Source organism: Scomber scombrus, chromosome 7, assembly GCF_963691925.1.
Source record: "Scomber scombrus chromosome 7, fScoSco1.1, whole genome shotgun sequence".
Lineage (NCBI taxonomy): Eukaryota > Metazoa > Chordata > Actinopteri > Scombriformes > Scombridae > Scomber > Scomber scombrus.
Genome location: NC_084976.1, coordinates 12,238,698 through 12,262,389, shown reverse-complemented (window position 1 = coordinate 12,262,389; position 23,692 = coordinate 12,238,698). Strand labels below are relative to the sequence as shown.

The 23,692-nt window shown below is 38.1% G+C and overlaps 1 protein-coding gene across 1 annotated transcript in view; it reads left to right on the top strand.

The window, feature by feature from the left end:
• The first annotated feature begins 1,308 nt into the window (after window positions 1-1,308).
• The window catches only part of LOC133983374 (uncharacterized), a 77,766-nt gene continuing 55,382 nt past the window's right edge, over window positions 1,309-23,692 (top strand). Inside the window, exons 1-38 of the mRNA XM_062422440.1 lie at window positions 1,309-1,610; window positions 1,771-1,919; window positions 2,384-2,666; window positions 2,893-3,041; window positions 3,563-3,845; window positions 4,073-4,221; window positions 4,705-4,987; window positions 5,214-5,362; window positions 5,846-6,128; window positions 6,355-6,503; window positions 6,987-7,269; window positions 7,497-7,645; window positions 8,129-8,411; window positions 8,638-8,786; window positions 9,270-9,552; window positions 9,780-9,928; window positions 10,412-10,694; window positions 10,921-11,069; window positions 11,553-11,835; window positions 12,063-12,211; window positions 12,695-12,977; window positions 13,204-13,352; window positions 13,836-14,118; window positions 14,346-14,494; window positions 14,978-15,260; window positions 15,487-15,635; window positions 16,119-16,401; window positions 16,629-16,777; window positions 17,261-17,543; window positions 17,770-17,918; window positions 18,402-18,684; window positions 18,911-19,059; window positions 19,543-19,825; window positions 20,052-20,200; window positions 20,684-20,966; window positions 21,193-21,341; window positions 21,825-22,107; window positions 22,334-22,482. Coding sequence (XP_062278424.1) covers window positions 1,309-1,610; window positions 1,771-1,919; window positions 2,384-2,666; window positions 2,893-3,041; window positions 3,563-3,845; window positions 4,073-4,221; window positions 4,705-4,987; window positions 5,214-5,362; window positions 5,846-6,128; window positions 6,355-6,503; window positions 6,987-7,269; window positions 7,497-7,645; window positions 8,129-8,411; window positions 8,638-8,786; window positions 9,270-9,552; window positions 9,780-9,928; window positions 10,412-10,694; window positions 10,921-11,069; window positions 11,553-11,835; window positions 12,063-12,211; window positions 12,695-12,977; window positions 13,204-13,352; window positions 13,836-14,118; window positions 14,346-14,494; window positions 14,978-15,260; window positions 15,487-15,635; window positions 16,119-16,401; window positions 16,629-16,777; window positions 17,261-17,543; window positions 17,770-17,918; window positions 18,402-18,684; window positions 18,911-19,059; window positions 19,543-19,825; window positions 20,052-20,200; window positions 20,684-20,966; window positions 21,193-21,341; window positions 21,825-22,107; window positions 22,334-22,482 — 8,227 coding nt within the window. The remainder of the gene's footprint in view (window positions 1,611-1,770; window positions 1,920-2,383; window positions 2,667-2,892; window positions 3,042-3,562; window positions 3,846-4,072; window positions 4,222-4,704; window positions 4,988-5,213; window positions 5,363-5,845; window positions 6,129-6,354; window positions 6,504-6,986; window positions 7,270-7,496; window positions 7,646-8,128; window positions 8,412-8,637; window positions 8,787-9,269; window positions 9,553-9,779; window positions 9,929-10,411; window positions 10,695-10,920; window positions 11,070-11,552; window positions 11,836-12,062; window positions 12,212-12,694; window positions 12,978-13,203; window positions 13,353-13,835; window positions 14,119-14,345; window positions 14,495-14,977; window positions 15,261-15,486; window positions 15,636-16,118; window positions 16,402-16,628; window positions 16,778-17,260; window positions 17,544-17,769; window positions 17,919-18,401; window positions 18,685-18,910; window positions 19,060-19,542; window positions 19,826-20,051; window positions 20,201-20,683; window positions 20,967-21,192; window positions 21,342-21,824; window positions 22,108-22,333; window positions 22,483-23,692) is intronic.

Genomic DNA, 23,692 nt, shown 5'->3' with positions numbered 1-23,692 from the left:
AGCCACAGTAATGGAACTAAACTCACACTTAACCTTCATGTCGTCCTCCCGGGTCAAATTGACCTTGTCTGTTTTGACTGTTCCTTCTTTCCTCCCTTCCTTCCTTCCGTCTGTCCTTCTTCCCTCCCTCCTTCTCTCTGTCTTTCCTTCCTCTCTCTTTCCTCCCTCCCTCCTTCTTTCCTTCCTTCCTTCCTTTCCTCTCTTCCTTCTTTCCTCCCTCCCTCCTTCTCTCTTTCTTTCCTCCCTCATTTCTTCCTTCCTTCCTTCCTCTCTCTCTCCTTTCCTTCCTTCCTCCCTCCTTTCTTCCTTTCCTTCCTCCTTTCCTTCCTCCCTCCTTTCCTTCCTTCTTCCTCCCTTCCTTCTTTCCTCCCTCTTTTCCTTCCTTCTTCCTCCCTTTCTTCCTTCCTTCCTCCCTCTTTTCCTTCATTCGTCCTCCCTTCTTTCCTTCCTCCCTTCTTTCCTTCCTTACTCCCTCTTTTCCTTCCTTCTTCCTCCCTTCCTTCCTTCATCCCTCTTTTCTTTCCTTCTTCCTTTCTTCCATCCTTCCTTCCTCCCTCCCTTCCTTCCTTCTTCCTCCCTTCCTTCCTTGACTCGAGGACAACAGGAGGGTTAAATGAGCTAGGCTTATTGGTATAAGCCAGGCTTTTCTTTTTTTTTTTTAAGATTTATTTTTTGGGGCTTGTCATGCCTTTATTCAGACGGTAGCTGGCAGAGAGACCGACAGGAAACAGGAGAGAGAGAGAGGGGAATGACCTGCAGCATTGGTCCCTGGCCGAAATCGAACCAAGGACGCTGCGATTATGTGGCATGCGCTCTTACCATTCAACCACCAGGGTGCAGCCAGGCTTTTCTTTTATACTTTATTTGATGGAATACCCCTCAGGCCAAGTAACAGCTAACATTTCACAGGGATAAATTCAATCCAAAAAATGTTCTTGTTCTTCAAGCCTATTTGATTCAATTTTATGTGCTTAACTACCATGATTGTGTATTTGGATAACGGTTTGAAAATACAGGGGAAATTAGCTCAATACTATGCATGCATGCATCCTTATGAGACAAAGAATGAGGACTGAGCCTGCTACTGCTCTAATAACATGCTGCTTTAGCTACACAGACTGTGTACACTGTGTTAAGTCACACAGATAAACACACAAACACAGATTTTCTCAATTCTTGTAGTATCGATATATCCAAATAGTTACTGGACTGATTTTTTCTGTAGAACGTGGGTTCAATAAACACATTTTTCAAATTGTAAATACTGTATACACAAAATTGTGCTCTCAATAAACCTTTAATTTCAAAATGTTGATTCAACTATGTCCAGGTAACATTGCAAGAAGAGGAAGAGCAACTCAGTCTTCCATATTTGAGATTGCTGTCGCTGGAAGGGCCATTGATGGAAATGGTGCTAGCAACTGGAGACAGGGATCCTGTACCCACACACGCAAAGATTTCAATCCATGGTGGAGACTGGACCTCCTAAAGTCGTATAAAGTCAGTACAGTCACCATCACCAACAGACAAGATTGTTGTCCAGAAAGGCTTAATGGAGCTGAGATCCGCATTGGAAATTCTCTCAATGCCAATGGCAATGCTAATCCCAGGTAGCAACACTGTGCATCTGACATTAGGTTTGAGCATTTGATGTCTGATTTGATTTTCAACTCAGTAATATCATTAGTATAAAATTAAAATAATGTTCAGACCTATGCATAATGTTTGTTATTTAACAGTGTTTAAAGACAATACTCTTTTCCCCCCCAGATGCGCTATGGTCAGATCTATCAAAGGTGGTGCCTCCAAAACATTTCAGTGTTATGGAATGGTAGGGCGTTATGTGAACATTGTGATTCCAGGAAGACAAGAATATCTGACACTGTGTGAGGTGGAAGTTTACGGTGTACCTTCAACTGGTGAGTTGTACATTATAAATTGTTGTGTAGATGAATTTGACACATAATCACACAAAAGTTTCAATGAAATATGCTTATAGTTTTCCTTAATTCTATCAACCCATGTAATATCTTCCTCTCTCAAACTAGTATATATAGTAGTACTATATAGTAGAATAGTAGTATAATAGTATAGAATTAGAAATACTGTTGAGACCTATGAATATTTTTTTTTCATCCAACATTATTTTAAGTATAACACATTTTTGCCCTCTTGTTTATCAGGTTGTAAACCTCCAACTAACATTGGTGAGTTGTACCGTATAAAATGTTGTGTAGATGACTTTGAACAGATGATCAAACAAAAATGTAAATCAAATATGCTGACTGCTTGTTCTATGTTGTACTTGGTATAAGCAAGCCATTTTATGTTTCTGTGCCTTTTTCAAACTACCTTATATTTCAAAAAAATGAACTTTGTCCAGGTACGAATATTGCCAGGGGTGGAAAAGTGACTCAGTCTACACTGTATGGGAAAGCTGTGCCTGAAAGGGCCATTGATGGAAATCGTGCTAGCAACTGGGGACAAGGATCCTGTACCCACACACAGAAGAATCTCAAACCATGGTGGAGACTGGACCTCCAGAAGTCGTATACAATCCACACTGTCACCATCACCAATAGAAAGGATTGTTGCCAAAATAGGATTAATGGAGCTGAGATCCGCATTGGAAATTCTCTCAGCGACAACGGCAACGCAAATCCCAGGTATCAACCCTGTCCGTCTTATATAAGGTTTAAACATTTGATACCTGTCGGGTGAGCTACAATCAGTTACTGGACTGGTTATCGCCATCATTTAAAACAGACAGCATTATGTTTCCTCTCAGTAACATCATCAGTATAAAATAACCAATAATGTTGAAACCAATGCATAGTTTTATCACCCAACAGTATTTTAACCACAACACATGTGTCCTATCGTTTTCTTCAGATGCACTGTGATCTCATCTATCCCAGCTGGTAACACCAAAACATTTCAGTGTAACGGAATGGTAGGCCGTTATGTGAACATTGTGATTCCAGGAAGAAAAGAGTATCTGACACTGTGTGAGGTGGAAGTTTATGGCGAACCTTCAGCTGGTGAGTTGTATAATACAAATTGTTGCTTGGATGAATTTGAGCAGATAATCACACAAAAGTTTCAATCAAATATGCTGACTGCTTGTTCTATGTTTTCCATGGTTATATCAACCCATGTAATGATTATGTGCCTCTCTCAAACTACTATATATAGTAGTACTATAGTATAGTAGTATAGTGATATACTAGTATAGAATTAGAAAATAATGTTGAGACCTATGAATATTTTTTTTCATCCAACATTATTTTAAGTATAACACATTTTTGCCCTCTTGTTTATCAGGTGGTAAACCTCCAACTAACACTGGTGAGTTGAACCGTATAAAATGTTGTGTAAAAAAGATTTGAAAAAAAAAAAAAAAAAATGTTGTGTAGATGACTTTGAACAGATGATCGAACAAAAATGTAAATCAAATATGATGACTGCTTGTTCTATGTTCTACTTGGTCAAAACAAGCCATTTTATGTTTCTGTGCCTTCTTCAAACTACCTTATATTTCAAAAGAATGAACTTTGTCCAGGTACGAATATTGCCAGAGGTGGAAAAGTGACTCAGTCTACACTGTATGGGAAAGCTGTGCCTGAAAGGGCCATTGATGGAAATCGTGCTAGCAACTGGGGACAGGCATCCTGTTCCGCCACAATGAATAATCCCAAACCATGGTGGAGACTGGACCTCCTGAGGTCGTATAAAATCAACACTATCACAATCACCAACAGAAGAGATTGTTGCCCCAATAGAATCAATGGTGCTGAGATCCGCATTGGAAATTCTCTCAGCGACAACGGCAACGCAAATCCCAGGTAGCAACCCTGTCCGTCTTATATAAGGTTTAAACATTTTTATACCTGTCGGGTGAGCTACAATCAGTTACTGGACTGGTTATCGCCATCATTTAAAACAGACAGCATTATGTTTCCTCTCGGTAACATCATCAGTATAAAATAACCAATAATGTTGAAACTAATGCATAGTTTTATCACCCAACAGTATTTTAACCACAACACATGTGTCCTATCGTTTTCTTCAGATGCACTGTGATCTCATCTATCCCAGCTGGTAACACCAAAACATTTCAGTGTAACGGAATGGTAGGCCGTTATGTGAACATTGTGATTCCAGGAAGAAAAGAGTATCTGACACTGTGTGAGGTGGAAGTTTATGGCGAACCTTCAGCTGGTGAGTTGTATAATATAAATTGTTGCTTGGATGAATTTGAGCAGATAATCACACAAATGTTTCAATCAAATATGCTGACTGCTTGTTCTATGTTTTCCATGGTTATATCAACCCATGTAATGATTATGTGACTCTCTCAAACTACTATATGTAGTAGTACTATAGTATAGTAGTATAGTGATATACTAGTATAGAATTAGAAAATGATGTTGAGACCTATGAATATTTTTTTTCATCCAACATTATTTTAAGTATAACACATTTTTGCCCTCTTGTTTATCAGGTGGTAAACCTCCAACTAACATTGGTGAGTTGTACCATATAAAATGTTGTGTAGATGACTTTGAACAGATGATCAAACAAAAATGTAAATCAAATATGCTGACTGCTTGTTCTATGTTGTACTTGGTATAAGCAAGCCATTTTATGTTTCTGTGCCTTCTTCAAACTACCTTATATTTCAAAAAAATGAACTTTGTCCAGGTACGAATATTGCCAGGGGTGGAAAAGTGACTCAGTCTACACTGTATGGGAAAGCTGTGCCTGAAAGGGCCATTGATGGAAATCGTGCTAGCAACTGGGGACAAGGATCCTGTACCCACACACAGAAGAATCTCAAACCATGGTGGAGACTGGACCTCCAGAAGTCGTATAAAATCCACACTGTCACCATCACCAATAGAAAGGATTGTTGCCAAAATAGGATTAATGGAGCTGAGATCCGCATTGGAAATTCTCTCAGCGACAACGGCAATGCAAATCCCAGGTAGCAACCCTGTCCGTCTTATATAAGGTTTAAACATTTGATACCTGTCGGGTGAGCTACAATCAGTTACTGGACTGGTTATCGCCATCATTTAAAACAGACAGCATTATGTTTCCTCTCAGTAACATCATCAGTATAAAATAACCAATAATGTTGAAACCAATGCATAGTTTTATCACCCAACAGTATTTTAACCACAACACATGTGTCCTATCGTTTTCTTCAGATGCACTGTGATCTCATCTATCCCAGCTGGTAACACCAAAACATTTCAGTGTAACGGAATGGTAGGCCGTTATGTGAACATTGTGATTCCAGGAAGAAAAGAGTATCTGACACTGTGTGAGGTGGAAGTTTATGGCGAACCTTCAGCTGGTGAGTTGTATAATATAAATTGTTGCTTGGATGAATTTGAGCAGATAATCACACAAAAGTTTCAATCAAATATGCTGACTGCTTGTTCTATGTTTTCCATGGTTATATCAACCCATGTAATGATTATGTGCCTCTCTCAAACTACTATATGTAGTAGTACTATAATATAGTAGTATAGTGATATACTAGTATAGAATTAGAAAATGATGTTGAGACCTATGAATATTTTTTTTCATCCAACATTATTTTAAGTATAACACATTTTTGCCCTCTTGTTTATCAGGTGGTAAACCTCCAACTAACATTGGTGAGTTGTACCATATAAAATGTTGTGTAGATGACTTTGAACAGATGATCAAACAAAAATGTAAATCAAATATGCTGACTGCTTGTTCTATGTTGTACTTGGTATAAGCAAGCCATTTTATGTTTCTGTGCCTTCTTCAAACTACCTTATATTTCAAAAAAATGAACTTTGTCCAGGTACGAATATTGCCAGGGGTGGAAAAGTGACTCAGTCTACACTGTATGGGAAAGCTGTGCCTGAAAGGGCCATTGATGGAAATCGTGCTAGCAACTGGGGACAAGGATCCTGTACCCACACACAGAAGAATCTCAAACCATGGTGGAGACTGGACCTCCAGAAGTCGTATAAAATCCACACTGTCACCATCACCAATAGAAAGGATTGTTGCCAAAATAGGATTAATGGAGCTGAGATCCGCATTGGAAATTCTCTCAGCGACAACGGCAACGCAAATCCCAGGTAGCAACCCTGTCCGTCTTATATAAGGTTTAAACATTTGATACCTGTCGGGTGAGCTACAATCAGTTACTGGACTGGTTATCGCCATCATTTAAAACAGACAGCATTATGTTTCCTCTCAGTAACATCATCAGTATAAAATAACCAATAATGTTGAAACCAATGCATAGTTTTATCACCCAACAGTATTTTAACCACAACACATGTGTCCTATCGTTTTCTTCAGATGCACTGTGATCTCATCTATCCCAGCTGGTAACACCAAAACATTTCAGTGTAACGGAATGGTAGGCCGTTATGTGAACATTGTGATTCCAGGAAGAAAAGAGTATCTGACACTGTGTGAGGTGGAAGTTTATGGCGAACCTTCAGCTGGTGAGTTGTATAATATAAATTGTTGCTTGGATGAATTTGAGCAGATAATCACACAAAAGTTTCAATCAAATATGCTGACTGCTTGTTCTATGTTTTCCATGGTTATATCAACCCATGTAATGATTATGTGCCTCTCTCAAACTACTATATGTAGTAGTACTATAGTATAGTAGTATAGTGATATACTAGTATAGAATTAGAAAATAATGTTGAGACCTATGAATATTTTTTTTCATCCAACATTATTTTAAGTATAACACATTTTTGCCCTCTTGTTTATCAGGTGGTAAACCTCCAACTAACACTGGTGAGTTGAACCGTATAAAATGTTGTGTAGATGACTTTGAACAGATGATCGAACAAAAATGTAAATCAAATATGCTGACTGCTTGTTCTATGTTCTACTTGGTCAAAACAAGCCATTTTATGTTTCTGTGCCTTCTTCAAACTACCTTATATTTCAAAAGAATGAAATTTGTCCAGGTACGAATATTGCCAGAGGTGGAAAAGTGACTCAGTCTACACTGTATGGGAAAGCTGTGCCTGAAAGGGCCATTGATGGAAATCGTGCTAGCAACTGGGGACAGGCATCCTGTTCCGCCACAATGAATAATCCCAAACCATGGTGGAGACTGGACCTCTTGAGGTCGTATAAAATCAACACTATCACAATCACCAACAGAAGAGATTGTTGCCCCAATAGAATCAATGGTGCTGAGATCCGCATTGGAAATTCTCTCAGCGACAACGGCAACGCAAATCCCAGGTAGCAACCCTGTCCGTCTTATATAAGGTTTAAACATTTTTATACCTGTCGGGTGAGCTACAATCAGTTACTGGACTGGTTATCGCCATCATTTAAAACAGACAGCATTATGTTTCCTCTCAGTAACATCATCAGTATAAAATAACCAATAATGTTGAAACCAATGCATAGTTTTATCACCCAACAGTATTTTAACCACAACACATGTGTCCTATCGTTTTCTTCAGATGCACTGTGATCTCATCTATCCCAGCTGGTAACACCAAAACATTTCAGTGTAACGGAATGGTAGGCCGTTATGTGAACATTGTGATTCCAGGAAGAAAAGAGTATCTGACACTGTGTGAGGTGGAAGTTTATGGCGAACCTTCAGCTGGTGAGTTGTATAATATAAATTGTTGCTTGGATGAATTTGAGCAGATAATCACACAAAAGTTTCAATCAAATATGCTGACTGCTTGTTCTATGTTTTCCATGGTTATATCAACCCATGTAATGATTATGTGCCTCTCTCAAACTACTATATGTAGTAGTACTATAATATAGTAGTATAGTGATATACTAGTATAGAATTAGAAAATGATGTTGAGACCTATGAATATTTTTTTTCATCCAACATTATTTTAAGTATAACACATTTTTGCCCTCTTGTTTATCAGGTGGTAAACCTCCAACTAACATTGGTGAGTTGTACCATATAAAATGTTGTGTAGATGACTTTGAACAGATGATCAAACAAAAATGTAAATCAAATATGCTGACTGCTTGTTCTATGTTGTACTTGGTATAAGCAAGCCATTTTATGTTTCTGTGCCTTCTTCAAACTACCTTATATTTCAAAAAAATGAACTTTGTCCAGGTACGAATATTGCCAGGGGTGGAAAAGTGACTCAGTCTACACTGTATGGGAAAGCTGTGCCTGAAAGGGCCATTGATGGAAATCGTGCTAGCAACTGGGGACAAGGATCCTGTACCCACACACAGAAGAATCTCAAACCATGGTGGAGACTGGACCTCCAGAAGTCGTATAAAATCCACACTGTCACCATCACCAATAGAAAGGATTGTTGCCAAAATAGGATTAATGGAGCTGAGATCCGCATTGGAAATTCTCTCAGCGACAACGGCAACGCAAATCCCAGGTAGCAACCCTGTCCGTCTTATATAAGGTTTAAACATTTGATACCTGTCGGGTGAGCTACAATCAGTTACTGGACTGGTTATCGCCATCATTTAAAACAGACAGCATTATGTTTCCTCTCAGTAACATCATCAGTATAAAATAACCAATAATGTTGAAACCAATGCATAGTTTTATCACCCAACAGTATTTTAACCACAACACATGTGTCCTATCGTTTTCTTCAGATGCACTGTGATCTCATCTATCCCAGCTGGTAACACCAAAACATTTCAGTGTAACGGAATGGTAGGCCGTTATGTGAACATTGTGATTCCAGGAAGAAAAGAGTATCTGACACTGTGTGAGGTGGAAGTTTATGGCGAACCTTCAGCTGGTGAGTTGTATAATATAAATTGTTGCTTGGATGAATTTGAGCAGATAATCACACAAATGTTTCAATCAAATATGCTGACTGCTTGTTCTATGTTTTCCATGGTTATATCAACCCATGTAATGATTATGTGCCTCTCTCAAACTACTATATATAGTAGTACTATAGTATAGTAGTATAGTGATATACTAGTATAGAATTAGAAAATAATGTTGAGACCTATGAATATTTTTTTTCATCCAACATTATTTTAAGTATAACACATTTTTGCCCTCTTGTTTATCAGGTGGTAAACCTCCAACTAACATTGGTGAGTTGTACCATATAAAATGTTGTGTAGATGACTTTGAACAGATGATCAAACAAAAATGTAAATCAAATATGCTGACTGCTTGTTCTATGTTGTACTTGGTATAAGCAAGCCATTTTATGTTTCTGTGCCTTCTTCAAACTACCTTATATTTCAAAAAAATGAACTTTGTCCAGGTACGAATATTGCCAGAGGTGGAAAAGTGACTCAGTCTACACTGTATGGGAAAGCTGTGCCTGAAAGGGCCATTGATGGAAATCGTGCTAGCAACTGGGGACAGGCATCCTGTTCCGCCACAATGAATAATCCCAAACCATGGTGGAGACTGGACCTCCTGAAGTCGTATAAAATCAACACTATCACAATCACCAACAGAAGAGATTGTTGCCCCAATAGAATCAATGGTGCTGAGATCCGCATTGGAAATTCTCTCAGCGACAACGGCAACGCAAATCCCAGGTAGCAACCCTGTCCGTCTTATATAAGGTTTAAACATTTTTATACCTGTTGGGTGAGCTACAATCAGTTACTGGACTGGTTATCGCCATCATTTAAAACAGACAGCATTATGTTTCCTCTCAGTAACATCATCAGTATAAAATAACCAATAATGTTGAAACCAATGCATAGTTTTATCACCCAACAGTATTTTAACCACAACACATGTGTCCTATCGTTTTCTTCAGATGCACTGTGATCTCATCTATCCCAGCTGGTAACACCAAAACATTTCAGTGTAACGGAATGGTAGGCCGTTATGTGAACATTGTGATTCCAGGAAGAAAAGAGTATCTGACACTGTGTGAGGTGGAAGTTTATGGCGAACCTTCAGCTGGTGAGTTGTATAATATAAATTGTTGCTTGGATGAATTTGAGCAGATAATCACACAAAAGTTTCAATCAAATATGCTGACTGCTTGTTCTATGTTTTCCATGGTTATATCAACCCATGTAATGATTATGTGCCTCTCTCAAACTACTATATATAGTAGTACTATAGTATAGTAGTATAGTGATATACTAGTATAGAATTAGAAAATAATGTTGAGACCTATGAATATTTTTTTTCATCCAACATTATTTTAAGTATAACACATTTTTGCCCTCTTGTTTATCAGGTGGTAAACCTCCAACTAACATTGGTGAGTTGTACCATATAAAATGTTGTGTAGATGACTTTGAACAGATGATCAAACAAAAATGTAAATCAAATATGCTGACTGCTTGTTCTATGTTGTACTTGGTATAAGCAAGCCATTTTATGTTTCTGTGCCTTCTTCAAACTACCTTATATTTCAAAAAAATGAACTTTGTCCAGGTACGAATATTGCCAGGGGTGGAAAAGTGACTCAGTCTACACTGTATGGGAAAGCTGTGCCTGAAAGGGCCATTGATGGAAATCGTGCTAGCAACTGGGGACAAGGATCCTGTACCCACACACAGAAGAATCTCAAACCATGGTGGAGACTGGACCTCCAGAAGTCGTATAAAATCCACACTGTCACCATCACCAATAGAAAGGATTGTTGCCAAAATAGGATTAATGGAGCTGAGATCCGCATTGGAAATTCTCTCAGCGACAACGGCAACGCAAATCCCAGGTAGCAACCCTGTCCGTCTTATATAAGGTTTAAACATTTGATACCTGTCGGGTGAGCTACAATCAGTTACTGGACTGGTTATCGCCATCATTTAAAACAGACAGCATTATGTTTCCTCTCAGTAACATCATCAGTATAAAATAACCAATAATGTTGAAACCAATGCATAGTTTTATCACCCAACAGTATTTTAACCACAACACATGTGTCCTATCGTTTTCTTCAGATGCACTGTGATCTCATCTATCCCAGCTGGTAACACCAAAACATTTCAGTGTAACGGAATGGTAGGCCGTTATGTGAACATTGTGATTCCAGGAAGAAAAGAGTATCTGACACTGTGTGAGGTGGAAGTTTATGGCGAACCTTCAGCTGGTGAGTTGTATAATATAAATTGTTGCTTGGATGAATTTGAGCAGATAATCACACAAAAGTTTCAATCAAATATGCTGACTGCTTGTTCTATGTTTTCCATGGTTATATCAACCCATGTAATGATTATGTGCCTCTCTCAAACTACTATATGTAGTAGTACTATAGTATAGTAGTATAGTGATATACTAGTATAGAATTAGAAAATAATGTTGAGACCTATGAATATTTTTTTTCATCCAACATTATTTTAAGTATAACACATTTTTGCCCTCTTGTTTATCAGGTGGTAAACCTCCAACTAACATTGGTGAGTTGTACCATATAAAATGTTGTGTAGATGACTTTGAACAGATGATCAAACAAAAATGTAAATCAAATATGCTGACTGCTTGTTCTATGTTGTACTTGGTATAAGCAAGCCATTTTATGTTTCTGTGCCTTCTTCAAACTACCTTATATTTCAAAAAAATGAACTTTGTCCAGGTACGAATATTGCCAGAGGTGGAAAAGTGACTCAGTCTACACTGTATGGGAAAGCTGTGCCTGAAAGGGCCATTGATGGAAATCGTGCTAGCAACTGGGGACAGGCATCCTGTTCCGCCACAATGAATAATCCCAAACCATGGTGGAGACTGGACCTCCTGAAGTCGTATAAAATCAACACTATCACAATCACCAACAGAAGAGATTGTTGCCCCAATAGAATCAATGGTGCTGAGATCCGCATTGGAAATTCTCTCAGCGACAACGGCAACGCAAATCCCAGGTAGCAACCCTGTCCGTCTTATATAAGGTTTAAACATTTTTATACCTGTTGGGTGAGCTACAATCAGTTACTGGACTGGTTATCGCCATCATTTAAAACAGACAGCATTATGTTTCCTCTCAGTAACATCATCAGTATAAAATAACCAATAATGTTGAAACCAATGCATAGTTTTATCACCCAACAGTATTTTAACCACAACACATGTGTCCTATCGTTTTCTTCAGATGCACTGTGATCTCATCTATCCCAGCTGGTAACACCAAAACATTTCAGTGTAACGGAATGGTAGGCCGTTATGTGAACATTGTGATTCCAGGAAGAAAAGAGTATCTGACACTGTGTGAGGTGGAAGTTTATGGCGAACCTTCAGCTGGTGAGTTGTATAATATAAATTGTTGCTTGGATGAATTTGAGCAGATAATCACACAAAAGTTTCAATCAAATATGCTGACTGCTTGTTCTATGTTTTCCATGGTTATATCAACCCATGTAATGATTATGTGCCTCTCTCAAACTACTATATATAGTAGTACTATAGTATAGTAGTATAGTGATATACTAGTATAGAATTAGAAAATAATGTTGAGACCTATGAATATTTTTTTTCATCCAACATTATTTTAAGTATAACACATTTTTGCCCTCTTGTTTATCAGGTGGTAAACCTCCAACTAACATTGGTGAGTTGTACCATATAAAATGTTGTGTAGATGACTTTGAACAGATGATCAAACAAAAATGTAAATCAAATATGCTGACTGCTTGTTCTATGTTGTACTTGGTATAAGCAAGCCATTTTATGTTTCTGTGCCTTCTTCAAACTACCTTATATTTCAAAAAAATGAACTTTGTCCAGGTACGAATATTGCCAGGGGTGGAAAAGTGACTCAGTCTACACTGTATGGGAAAGCTGTGCCTGAAAGGGCCATTGATGGAAATCGTGCTAGCAACTGGGGACAAGGATCCTGTACCCACACACAGAAGAATCTCAAACCATGGTGGAGACTGGACCTCCAGAAGTCGTATAAAATCCACACTGTCACCATCACCAATAGAAAGGATTGTTGCCAAAATAGGATTAATGGAGCTGAGATCCGCATTGGAAATTCTCTCAGCGACAACGGCAACGCAAATCCCAGGTAGCAACCCTGTCCGTCTTATATAAGGTTTAAACATTTGATACCTGTCGGGTGAGCTACAATCAGTTACTGGACTGGTTATCGCCATCATTTAAAACAGACAGCATTATGTTTCCTCTCAGTAACATCATCAGTATAAAATAACCAATAATGTTGAAACCAATGCATAGTTTTATCACCCAACAGTATTTTAACCACAACACATGTGTCCTATCGTTTTCTTCAGATGCACTGTGATCTCATCTATCCCAGCTGGTAACACCAAAACATTTCAGTGTAACGGAATGGTAGGCCGTTATGTGAACATTGTGATTCCAGGAAGAAAAGAGTATCTGACACTGTGTGAGGTGGAAGTTTATGGCGAACCTTCAGCTGGTGAGTTGTATAATATAAATTGTTGCTTGGATGAATTTGAGCAGATAATCACACAAAAGTTTCAATCAAATATGCTGACTGCTTGTTCTATGTTTTCCATGGTTATATCAACCCATGTAATGATTATGTGCCTCTCTCAAACTACTATATGTAGTAGTACTATAGTATAGTAGTATAGTGATATACTAGTATAGAATTAGAAAATAATGTTGAGACCTATGAATATTTTTTTTCATCCAACATTATTTTAAGTATAACACATTTTTGCCCTCTTGTTTATCAGGTGGTAAACCTCCAACTAACACTGGTGAGTTGAACCGTATAAAATGTTGTGTAGATGACTTTGAACAGATGATCGAACAAAAATGTAAATCAAATATGCTGACTGCTTGTTCTATGTTCTACTTGGTCAAAACAAGCTATTTTATGTTTCTGTGCCTTCTTCAAACTACCTTATATTTCAAAAGAATGAACTTTGTCCAGGTACGAATATTGCCAGAGGTGGAAAAGTGACTCAGTCTACACTGTATGGGAAAGCTGTGCCTGAAAGGGCCATTGATGGAAATCGTGCTAGCAACTGGGGACAGGCATCCTGTTCCGCCACAATGAATAATCCCAAGCCATGGTGGAGACTGGACCTCCTGAGGTCGTATAAAATCAACACTATCACAATCACCAACAGAAGAGATTGTTGCCCCAATAGAATCAATGGTGCTGAGATCCGCATTGGAAATTCTCTCAGCGACAACGGCAACGCAAATCCCAGGTAGCAACCCTGTCCGTCTTATATAAGGTTTAAACATTTTTATACCTGTCGGGTGAGCTACAATCAGTTACTGGACTGGTTATCGCCATCATTTAAAACAGACAGCATTATGTTTCCTCTCAGTAACATCATCAGTATAAAATAACCAATAATGTTGAAACCAATGCATAGTTTTATCACCCAACAGTATTTTAACCACAACACATGTGTCCTATCGTTTTCTTCAGATGCACTGTGATCTCATCTATCCCAGCTGGTAACACCAAAACATTTCAGTGTAACGGAATGGTAGGCCGTTATGTGAACATTGTGATTCCAGGAAGAAAAGAGTATCTGACACTGTGTGAGGTGGAAGTTTATGGCGAACCTTCAGCTGGTGAGTTGTATAATATAAATTGTTGCTTGGATGAATTTGAGCAGATAATCACACAAAAGTTTCAATCAAATATGCTGACTGCTTGTTCTATGTTTTCCATGGTTATATCAACCCATGTAATGATTATGTGCCTCTCTCAAACTACTATATATAGTAGTACTATAGTATAGTAGTATAGTGATATACTAGTATAGAATTAGAAAATAATGTTGAGACCTATGAATATTTTTTTTCATCCAACATTATTTTAAGTATAACACATTTTTGCCCTCTTGTTTATCAGGTGGTAAACCTCCAACTAACATTGGTGAGTTGTACCATATAAAATGTTGTGTAGATGACTTTGAACAGATGATCAAACAAAAATGTAAATCAAATATGCTGACTGCTTGTTCTATGTTGTACTTGGTATAAGCAAGCCATTTTAAGTTTCTGTGCCTTCTTCAAACTACCTTATATTTCAAAAAAATGAACTTTGTCCAGGTACGAATATTGCCAGGGGTGGAAAAGTGACTCAGTCTACACTGTATGGGAAAGCTGTGCCTGAAAGGGCCATTGATGGAAATCGTGCTAGCAACTGGGGACAAGGATCCTGTACCCACACACAGAAGAATCTCAAACCATGGTGGAGACTGGACCTCCAGAAGTCGTATAAAATCCACACTGTCACCATCACCAATAGAAAGGATTGTTGCCAAAATAGGATTAATGGAGCTGAGATCCGCATTGGAAATTCTCTCAGCGACAACGGCAACGCAAATCCCAGGTAGCAACCCTGTCCGTCTTATATAAGGTTTAAACATTTGATACCTGTCGGGTGAGCTACAATCAGTTACTGGACTGGTTATCGCCATCATTTAAAACAGACAGCATTATGTTTCCTCTCAGTAACATCATCAGTATAAAATAACCAATAATGTTGAAACCAATGCATAGTTTTATCACCCAACAGTATTTTAACCACAACACATGTGTCCTATCGTTTTCTTCAGATGCACTGTGATCTCATCTATCCCAGCTGGTAACACCAAAACATTTCAGTGTAACGGAATGGTAGGCCGTTATGTGAACATTGTGATTCCAGGAAGAAAAGAGTATCTGACACTGTGTGAGGTGGAAGTTTATGGCGAACCTTCAGCTGGTGAGTTGTATAATATAAATTGTTGCTTGGATGAATTTGAGCAGATAATCACACAAAAGTTTCAATCAAATATGCTGACTGCTTGTTCTATGTTTTCCATGGTTATATCAACCCATGTAATGATTATGTGCCTCTCTCAAACTACTATATGTAGTAGTACTATAGTATAGTAGTATAGTGATATACTAGTATAGAATTAGAAAATAATGTTGAGACCTATGAATATTTTTTTTCATCCAACATTATTTTAAGTATAACACATTTTTGCCCTCTTGTTTATCAGGTGGTAAACCTCCAACTAACACTGGTGAGTTGAACCGTATAAAATGTTGTGTAGATGACTTTGAACAGATGATCGAACAAAAATGTAAATCAAATATGCTGACTGCTTGTTCTATGTTCTACTTGGTCAAAACAAGCTATTTTATGTTTCTGTGCCTTCTTCAAACTACCTTATATTTCAAAAGAATGAACTTTGTCCAGGTACGAATATTGCCAGAGGTGGAAAAGTGACTCAGTCTACACTGTATGGGAAAGCTGTGCCTGAAAGGGCCATTGATGGAAATCGTGCTAGCAACTGGGGACAGGCATCCTGTTCCGCCACAATGAATAATCCCAAGCCATGGTGGAGACTGGACCTCCTGAGGTCGTATAAAATCAACACTATCACAATCACCAACAGAAGAGATTGTTGCCCCAATAGAATCAATGGTGCTGAGATCCGCATTGGAAATTCTCTCAGCGACAACGGCAACGCAAATCCCAGGTAGCAACCCTGTCCGTCTTATATAAGGTTTAAACATTTTTATACCTGTCGGGTGAGCTACAATCAGTTACTGGACTGGTTATCGCCATCATTTAAAACAGACAGCATTATGTTTCCTCTCAGTAACATCATCAGTATAAAATAACCAATAATGTTGAAACCAATGCATAGTTTTATCACCCAACAGTATTTTAACCACAACACATGTGTCCTATCGTTTTCTTCAGATGCACTGTGATCTCATCTATCCCAGCTGGTAACACCAAAACATTTCAGTGTAACGGAATGGTAGGCCGTTATGTGAACATTGTGATTCCAGGAAGAAAAGAGTATCTGACACTGTGTGAGGTGGAAGTTTATGGCGAACCTTCAGCTGGTGAGTTGTATAATATAAATTGTTGCTTGGATGAATTTGAGCAGATAATCACACAAAAGTTTCAATCAAATATGCTGACTGCTTGTTCTATGTTTTCCATGGTTATATCAACCCATGTAATGATTATGTGCCTCTCTCAAACTACTATATATAGTAGTACTATAGTATAGTAGTATAGTGATATACTAGTATAGAATTAGAAAATAATGTTGAGACCTATGAATATTTTTTTTCATCCAACATTATTTTAAGTATAACACATTTTTGCCCTCTTGTTTATCAGGTGGTAAACCTCCAACTAACATTGGTGAGTTGTACCATATAAAATGTTGTGTAGATGACTTTGAACAGATGATCAAACAAAAATGTAAATCAAATATGCTGACTGCTTGTTCTATGTTGTACTTGGTATAAGCAAGCCATTTTAAGTTTCTGTGCCTTCTTCAAACTACCTTATATTTCAAAAAAATGAACTTTGTCCAGGTACGAATATTGCCAGGGGTGGAAAAGTGACTCAGTCTACACTGTATGGGAAAGCTGTGCCTGAAAGGGCCATTGATGGAAATCGTGCTAGCAACTGGGGACAAGGATCCTGTACCCACACACAGAAGAATCTCAAACCATGGTGGAGACTGGACCTCCAGAAGTCGTATAAAATCCACACTGTCACCATCACCAATAGAAAGGATTGTTGCCAAAATAGGATTAATGGAGCTGAGATCCGCATTGGAAATTCTCTCAGCGACAACGGCAACGCAAATCCCAGGTAGCAACCCTGTCCGTCTTATATAAGGTTTAAACATTTGATACCTGTCGGGTGAGCTACAATCAGTTACTGGACTGGTTATCGCCATCATTTAAAACAGACAGCATTATGTTTCCTCTCAGTAACATCATCAGTATAAAATAACCAATAATGTTGAAACCAATGCATAGTTTTATCACCCAACAGTATTTTAACCACAACACATGTGTCCTATCGTTTTCTTCAGATGCACTGTGATCTCATCTATCCCAGCTGGTAACACCAAAACATTTCAGTGTAACGGAATGGTAGGCCGTTATGTGAACATTGTGATTCCAGGAAGAAAAGAGTATCTGACACTGTGTGAGGTGGAAGTTTATGGCGAACCTTCAGCTGGTGAGTTGTATAATATAAATTGTTGCTTGGATGAATTTGAGCAGATAATCACACAAAAGTTTCAATCAAATATGCTGACTGCTTGTTCTATGTTTTCCATGGTTATATCAACCCATGTAATGATTATGTGCCTCTCTCAAACTACTATATATAGTAGTACTATAGTATAGTAGTATAGTGATATACTAGTATAGAATTAGAAAATAATGTTGAGACCTATGAATATTTTTTTTCATCCAACATTATTTTAAGTATAACACATTTTTGCCCTCTTGTTTATCAGGTGGTAAACCTCCAACTAACATTGGTGAGTTGTACCATATAAAATGTTGTGTAGATGACTTTGAACAGATGATCAAACAAAAATGTAAATCAAATATGCTGACTGCTTGTTCTATGTTGTACTTGGTATAAGCAAGCCATTTTATGTTTCTGTGCCTTCTTCAAACTACCTTATATTTCAAAAAAATGAACTTTGTCCAGGTACGAATATTGCCAGGGGTGGAAAAGTGACTCAGTCTACACTGTATGGGAAAGCTGTGCCTGAAAGGGCCATTGATGGAAATCGTGCTAGCAACTGGGGACAAGGATCCTGTACCCACACACAGAAGAATCTCAAACCATGGTGGAGACTGGACCTCCAGAAGTCGTATAAAATCCACACTGTCACCATCACCAATAGAAAGGATTGTTGCCAAAATAGGATTAATGGAGCTGAGATCCGCATTGGAAATTCTCTCAGCGACAACGGCAACGCAAATCCCAGGTAGCAACCCTGTCCGTCTTATATAAGGTTTAAACATTTGATACCTGTCGGGTGAGCTACAATCAGTTACTGGACTGGTTATCGCCATCATTTAAAACAGACAGCATTATGTTTCCTCTCAGTAACATCATCAGTATAAAATAACCAATAATGTTGAAACCAATGCATAGTTTTATCACCCAACAGTATTTTAACCACAACACATGTGTCCTATCGTTTTCTTCAGATGCACTGTGATCTCATCTATCCCAGCTGGTAACACCAAAACATTTCAGTGTAACGGAATGGTAGGCCGTTATGTGAACATTGTGATTCCAGGAAGAAAAGAGTATCTGACACTGTGTGAGGTGGAAGTTTATGGCGAACCTTCAGCTGGTGAGTTGTATAATATAAATTGTTGCTTGGATGAATTTGAGCAGATAATCACACAAAAGTTTCAATCAAATATGCTGACTGCTTGTTCTATGTTTTCCATGGTTATATCAACCCATGTAATGATTATGTGCCTCTCTCAAACTACTATATATAGTAGTACTATAGTATAGTAGTATAGTGATATACTAGTATAGAATTAGAAAATAATGTTGAGACCTATGAATATTTTTTTTCATCCAACATTATTTTAAGTATAACACATTTTTGCCCTCTTGTTTATCAGGTGGTAAACCTCCAACTAACATTGGTGAGTTGTACCATATAAAATGTTGTGTAGATGACTTTGAACAGATGATCAAACAAAAATGTAAATCAAATATGCTGACTGCTTGTTCTATGTTGTACTTGGTATAAGCAAGCCATTTTATGTTTCTGTGCCTTCTTCAAACTACCTTATATTTCAAAAAAATGAACTTTGTCCAGGTACGAATATTGCCAGGGGTGGAAAAGTGACTCAGTCTACACTGTATGGGAAAGCTGTGCCTGAAAGGGCCATTGATGGAAATCGTGCTAGCAACTGGGGACAAGGATCCTGTACCCACACACAGAAGAATCTCAAACCATGGTGGAGACTGGACCTCCAGAAGTCGTATAAAATCCACACTGTCACCATCACCAATAGAAAGGATTGTTGCCAAAATAGGATTAATGGAGCTGAGATCCGCATTGGAAATTCTCTCAGCGACAACGGCAACGCAAATCCCAGGTAGCAACCCTGTCCGTCTTATATAAGGTTTAAACATTTGATACCTGTCGGGTGAGCTACAATCAGTTACTGGACTGGTTATCGCCATCATTTAAAACAGACAGCATTATGTTTCCTCTCAGTAACATCATCAGTATAAAATAACCAATAATGTTGAAACCAATGCATAGTTTTATCACCCAACAGTATTTTAACCACAACACATGTGTCCTATCGTTTTCTTCAGATGCACTGTGATCTCATCTATCCCAGCTGGTAACACCAAAACATTTCAGTGTAACGGAATGGTAGGCCGTTATGTGAACATTGTGATTCCAGGAAGAAAAGAGTATCTGACACTGTGTGAGGTGGAAGTTTATGGCGAACCTTCAGCTGGTGAGTTGTATAATATAAATTGTTGCTTGGATGAATTTGAGCAGATAATCACACAAAAGTTTCAATCAAATATGCTGACTGCTTGTTCTATGTTTTCCATGGTTATATCAACCCATGTAATGATTATGTGCCTCTCTCAAACTACTATATATAGTAGTACTATAGTATAGTAGTATAGTGATATACTAGTATAGAATTAGAAAATAATGTTGAGACCTATGAATATTTTTTTTCATCCAACATTATTTTAAGTATAACACATTTTTGCCCTCTTGTTTATCAGGTGGTAAACCTCCAACTAACATTGGTGAGTTGTACCATATAAAATGTTGTGTAGATGACTTTGAACAGATGATCAAACAAAAATGTAAATCAAATATGCTGACTGCTTGTTCTATGTTGTACTTGGTATAAGCAAGCCATTTTATGTTTCTGTGCCTTCTTCAAACTACCTTATATTTCAAAAAAATGAACTTTGTCCAGGTACGAATATTGCCAGGGGTGGAAAAGTGACTCAGTCTACACTGTATGGGAAAGCTGTGCCTGAAAGGGCCATTGATGGAAATCGTGCTAGCAACTGGGGACAAGGATCCTGTACCCACACACAGAAGAATCTCAAACCATGGTGGAGACTGGACCTCCAGAAGTCGTATAAAATCCACACTGTCACCATCACCAATAGAAAGGATTGTTGCCAAAATAGGATTAATGGAGCTGAGATCCGCATTGGAAATTCTCTCAGCGACAACGGCAACGCAAATCCCAGGTAGCAACCCTGTCCGTCTTATATAAGGTTTAAACATTTGATACCTGTCGGGTGAGCTACAATCAGTTACTGGACTGGTTATCGCCATCATTTAAAACAGACAGCATTATGTTTCCTCTCAGTAACATCATCAGTATAAAATAACCAATAATGTTGAAACCAATGCATAGTTTTATCACCCAACAGTATTTTAACCACAACACATGTGTCCTATCGTTTTCTTCAGATGCACTGTGATCTCATCTATCCCAGCTGGTAACACCAAAACATTTCAGTGTAACGGAATGGTAGGCCGTTATGTGAACATTGTGATTCCAGGAAGAAAAGAGTATCTGACACTGTGTGAGGTGGAAGTTTATGGCGAACCTTCAGCTGGTGAGTTGTATAATATAAATTGTTGCTTGGATGAATTTGAGCAGATAATCACACAAAAGTTTCAATCAAATATGCTGACTGCTTGTTCTATGTTTTCCATGGTTATATCAACCCATGTAATGATTATGTGCCTCTCTCAAACTACTATATATAGTAGTACTATAGTATAGTAGTATAGTGATATACTAGTATAGAATTAGAAAATAATGTTGAGACCTATGAATATTTTTTTTCATCCAACATTATTTTAAGTATAACACATTTTTGCCCTCTTGTTTATCAGGTGGTAAACCTCCAACTAACATTGGTGAGTTGTACCATATAAAATGTTGTGTAGATGACTTTGAACAGATGATCAAACAAAAATGTAAATCAAATATGCTGACTGCTTGTTCTATGTTGTACTTGGTATAAGCAAGCCATTTTATGTTTCTGTGCCTTCTTCAAACTACCTTATATTTCAAAAAAATGAACTTTGTCCAGGTACGAATATTGCCAGGGGTGGAAAAGTGACTCAGTCTACACTGTATGGGAAAGCTGTGCCTGAAAGGGCCATTGATGGAAATCGTGCTAGCAACTGGGGACAAGGATCCTGTACCCACACACAGAAGAATCTCAAACCATGGTGGAGACTGGACCTCCAGAAGTCGTATAAAATCCACACTGTCACCATCACCAATAGAAAGGATTGTTGCCAAAATAGGATTAATGGAGCTGAGATCCGCATTGGAAATTCTCTCAGCGACAACGGCAACGCAAATCCCAGGTAGCAACCCTGTCCGTCTTATATAAGGTTTAAACATTTGATACCTGTCGGGTGAGCTACAATCAGTTACTGGACTGGTTATCGCCATCATTTAAAACAGACAGCATTATGTTTCCTCTCAGTAACATCATCAGTATAAAATAACCAATAATGTTGAAACCAATGCATAGTTTTATCACCCAACAGTATTTTAACCACAACACATGTGTCCTATCGTTTTCTTCAGATGCACTGTGATCTCATCTATCCCAGCTGGTAACACCAAAACATTTCAGTGTAACGGAATGGTAGGCCGTTATGTGAACATTGTGATTCCAGGAAGAAAAGAGTATCTGACACTGTGTGAGGTGGAAGTTTATGGCGAACCTTCAGCTGGTGAGTTGTATAATATAAATTGTTGCTTGGGTGAATTTGAGCAGATAATCACACAAAAGTTTCAATCAAATATGCTGACTGCTTGTTCTATGTTTTCCATGGTTATATCAACCTATGTAATGATTATGTGCCTCTCTCAAACTACTATATGTAGTAGTACTATAGTATAGTAGTATAGTGATATACTAGTATAGAATTAGAAAATAATGTTGAGACCTATGAATATTTTTTTTCATCCAACATTATTTTAAGTATAACACATTTTTGCCCTCTTGTTTATCAGGTGGTAAACCTCCAACTAACATTGGTGAGTTGAACCGTATAAAATGTTGTGTAGATGACTTTGAACAGATGATCGAACAAAAATGTAAATCAAATATGCTGACTGCTTGTTCTATGTTCTACTTGGTCAAAACAAGCCATTTTATGTTTCTGTGCCTTCTTCAAACTACCTTATATTTCAAAAGAATGAAATTTGTCCAGGTACGAATATTGCCAGAGGTGGAAAAGTGACTCAGTCTACACTGTATGGGAAAGCTGTGCCTGAAAGGGCCATTGATGGAAATCGTGCTAGCAACTGGGGACAGGCATCCTGTTCCGCCACAATGAATAATCCCAAACCATGGTGGAGACTGGACCTCCTGAGGTCGTATAAAATCAACACTATCACAATCACCAACAGAAGAGATTGTTGCCCCAATAGAATCAATGGTGCTGAGATCCGCATTGGAAATTCTCTCAGCGACAACGGCAACGCAAATCCCAGGTAGCAACCCTGTCCGTCTTATATAAGGTTTAAACATTTTTATACCTGTCGGGTGAGCTACAATCAGTTACTGGACTGGTTATCGCCATCATTTAAAACAGACAGCATTATGTTTCCTCTCAGTAACATCATCAGTATAAAATAACCAATAATGTTGAAACCAATGCATAGTTTTATCACCCAACAGTATTTTAACCACAACACATGTGTCCTATCGTTTTCTTCAGATGCACTGTGATCTCATCTATCCCAGCTGGTAACACCAAAACATTTCAGTGTAACGGAATGGTAGGCCGTTATGTGAACATTGTGATTCCAGGAAGAAAAGAGTATCTGACACTGTGTGAGGTGGAAGTTTATGGCGAACCTTCAGCTGGTGAGTTGTATAATATAAATTGTTGCTTGGATGAATTTGAGCAGATAATCACACAAAAGTTTCAATCA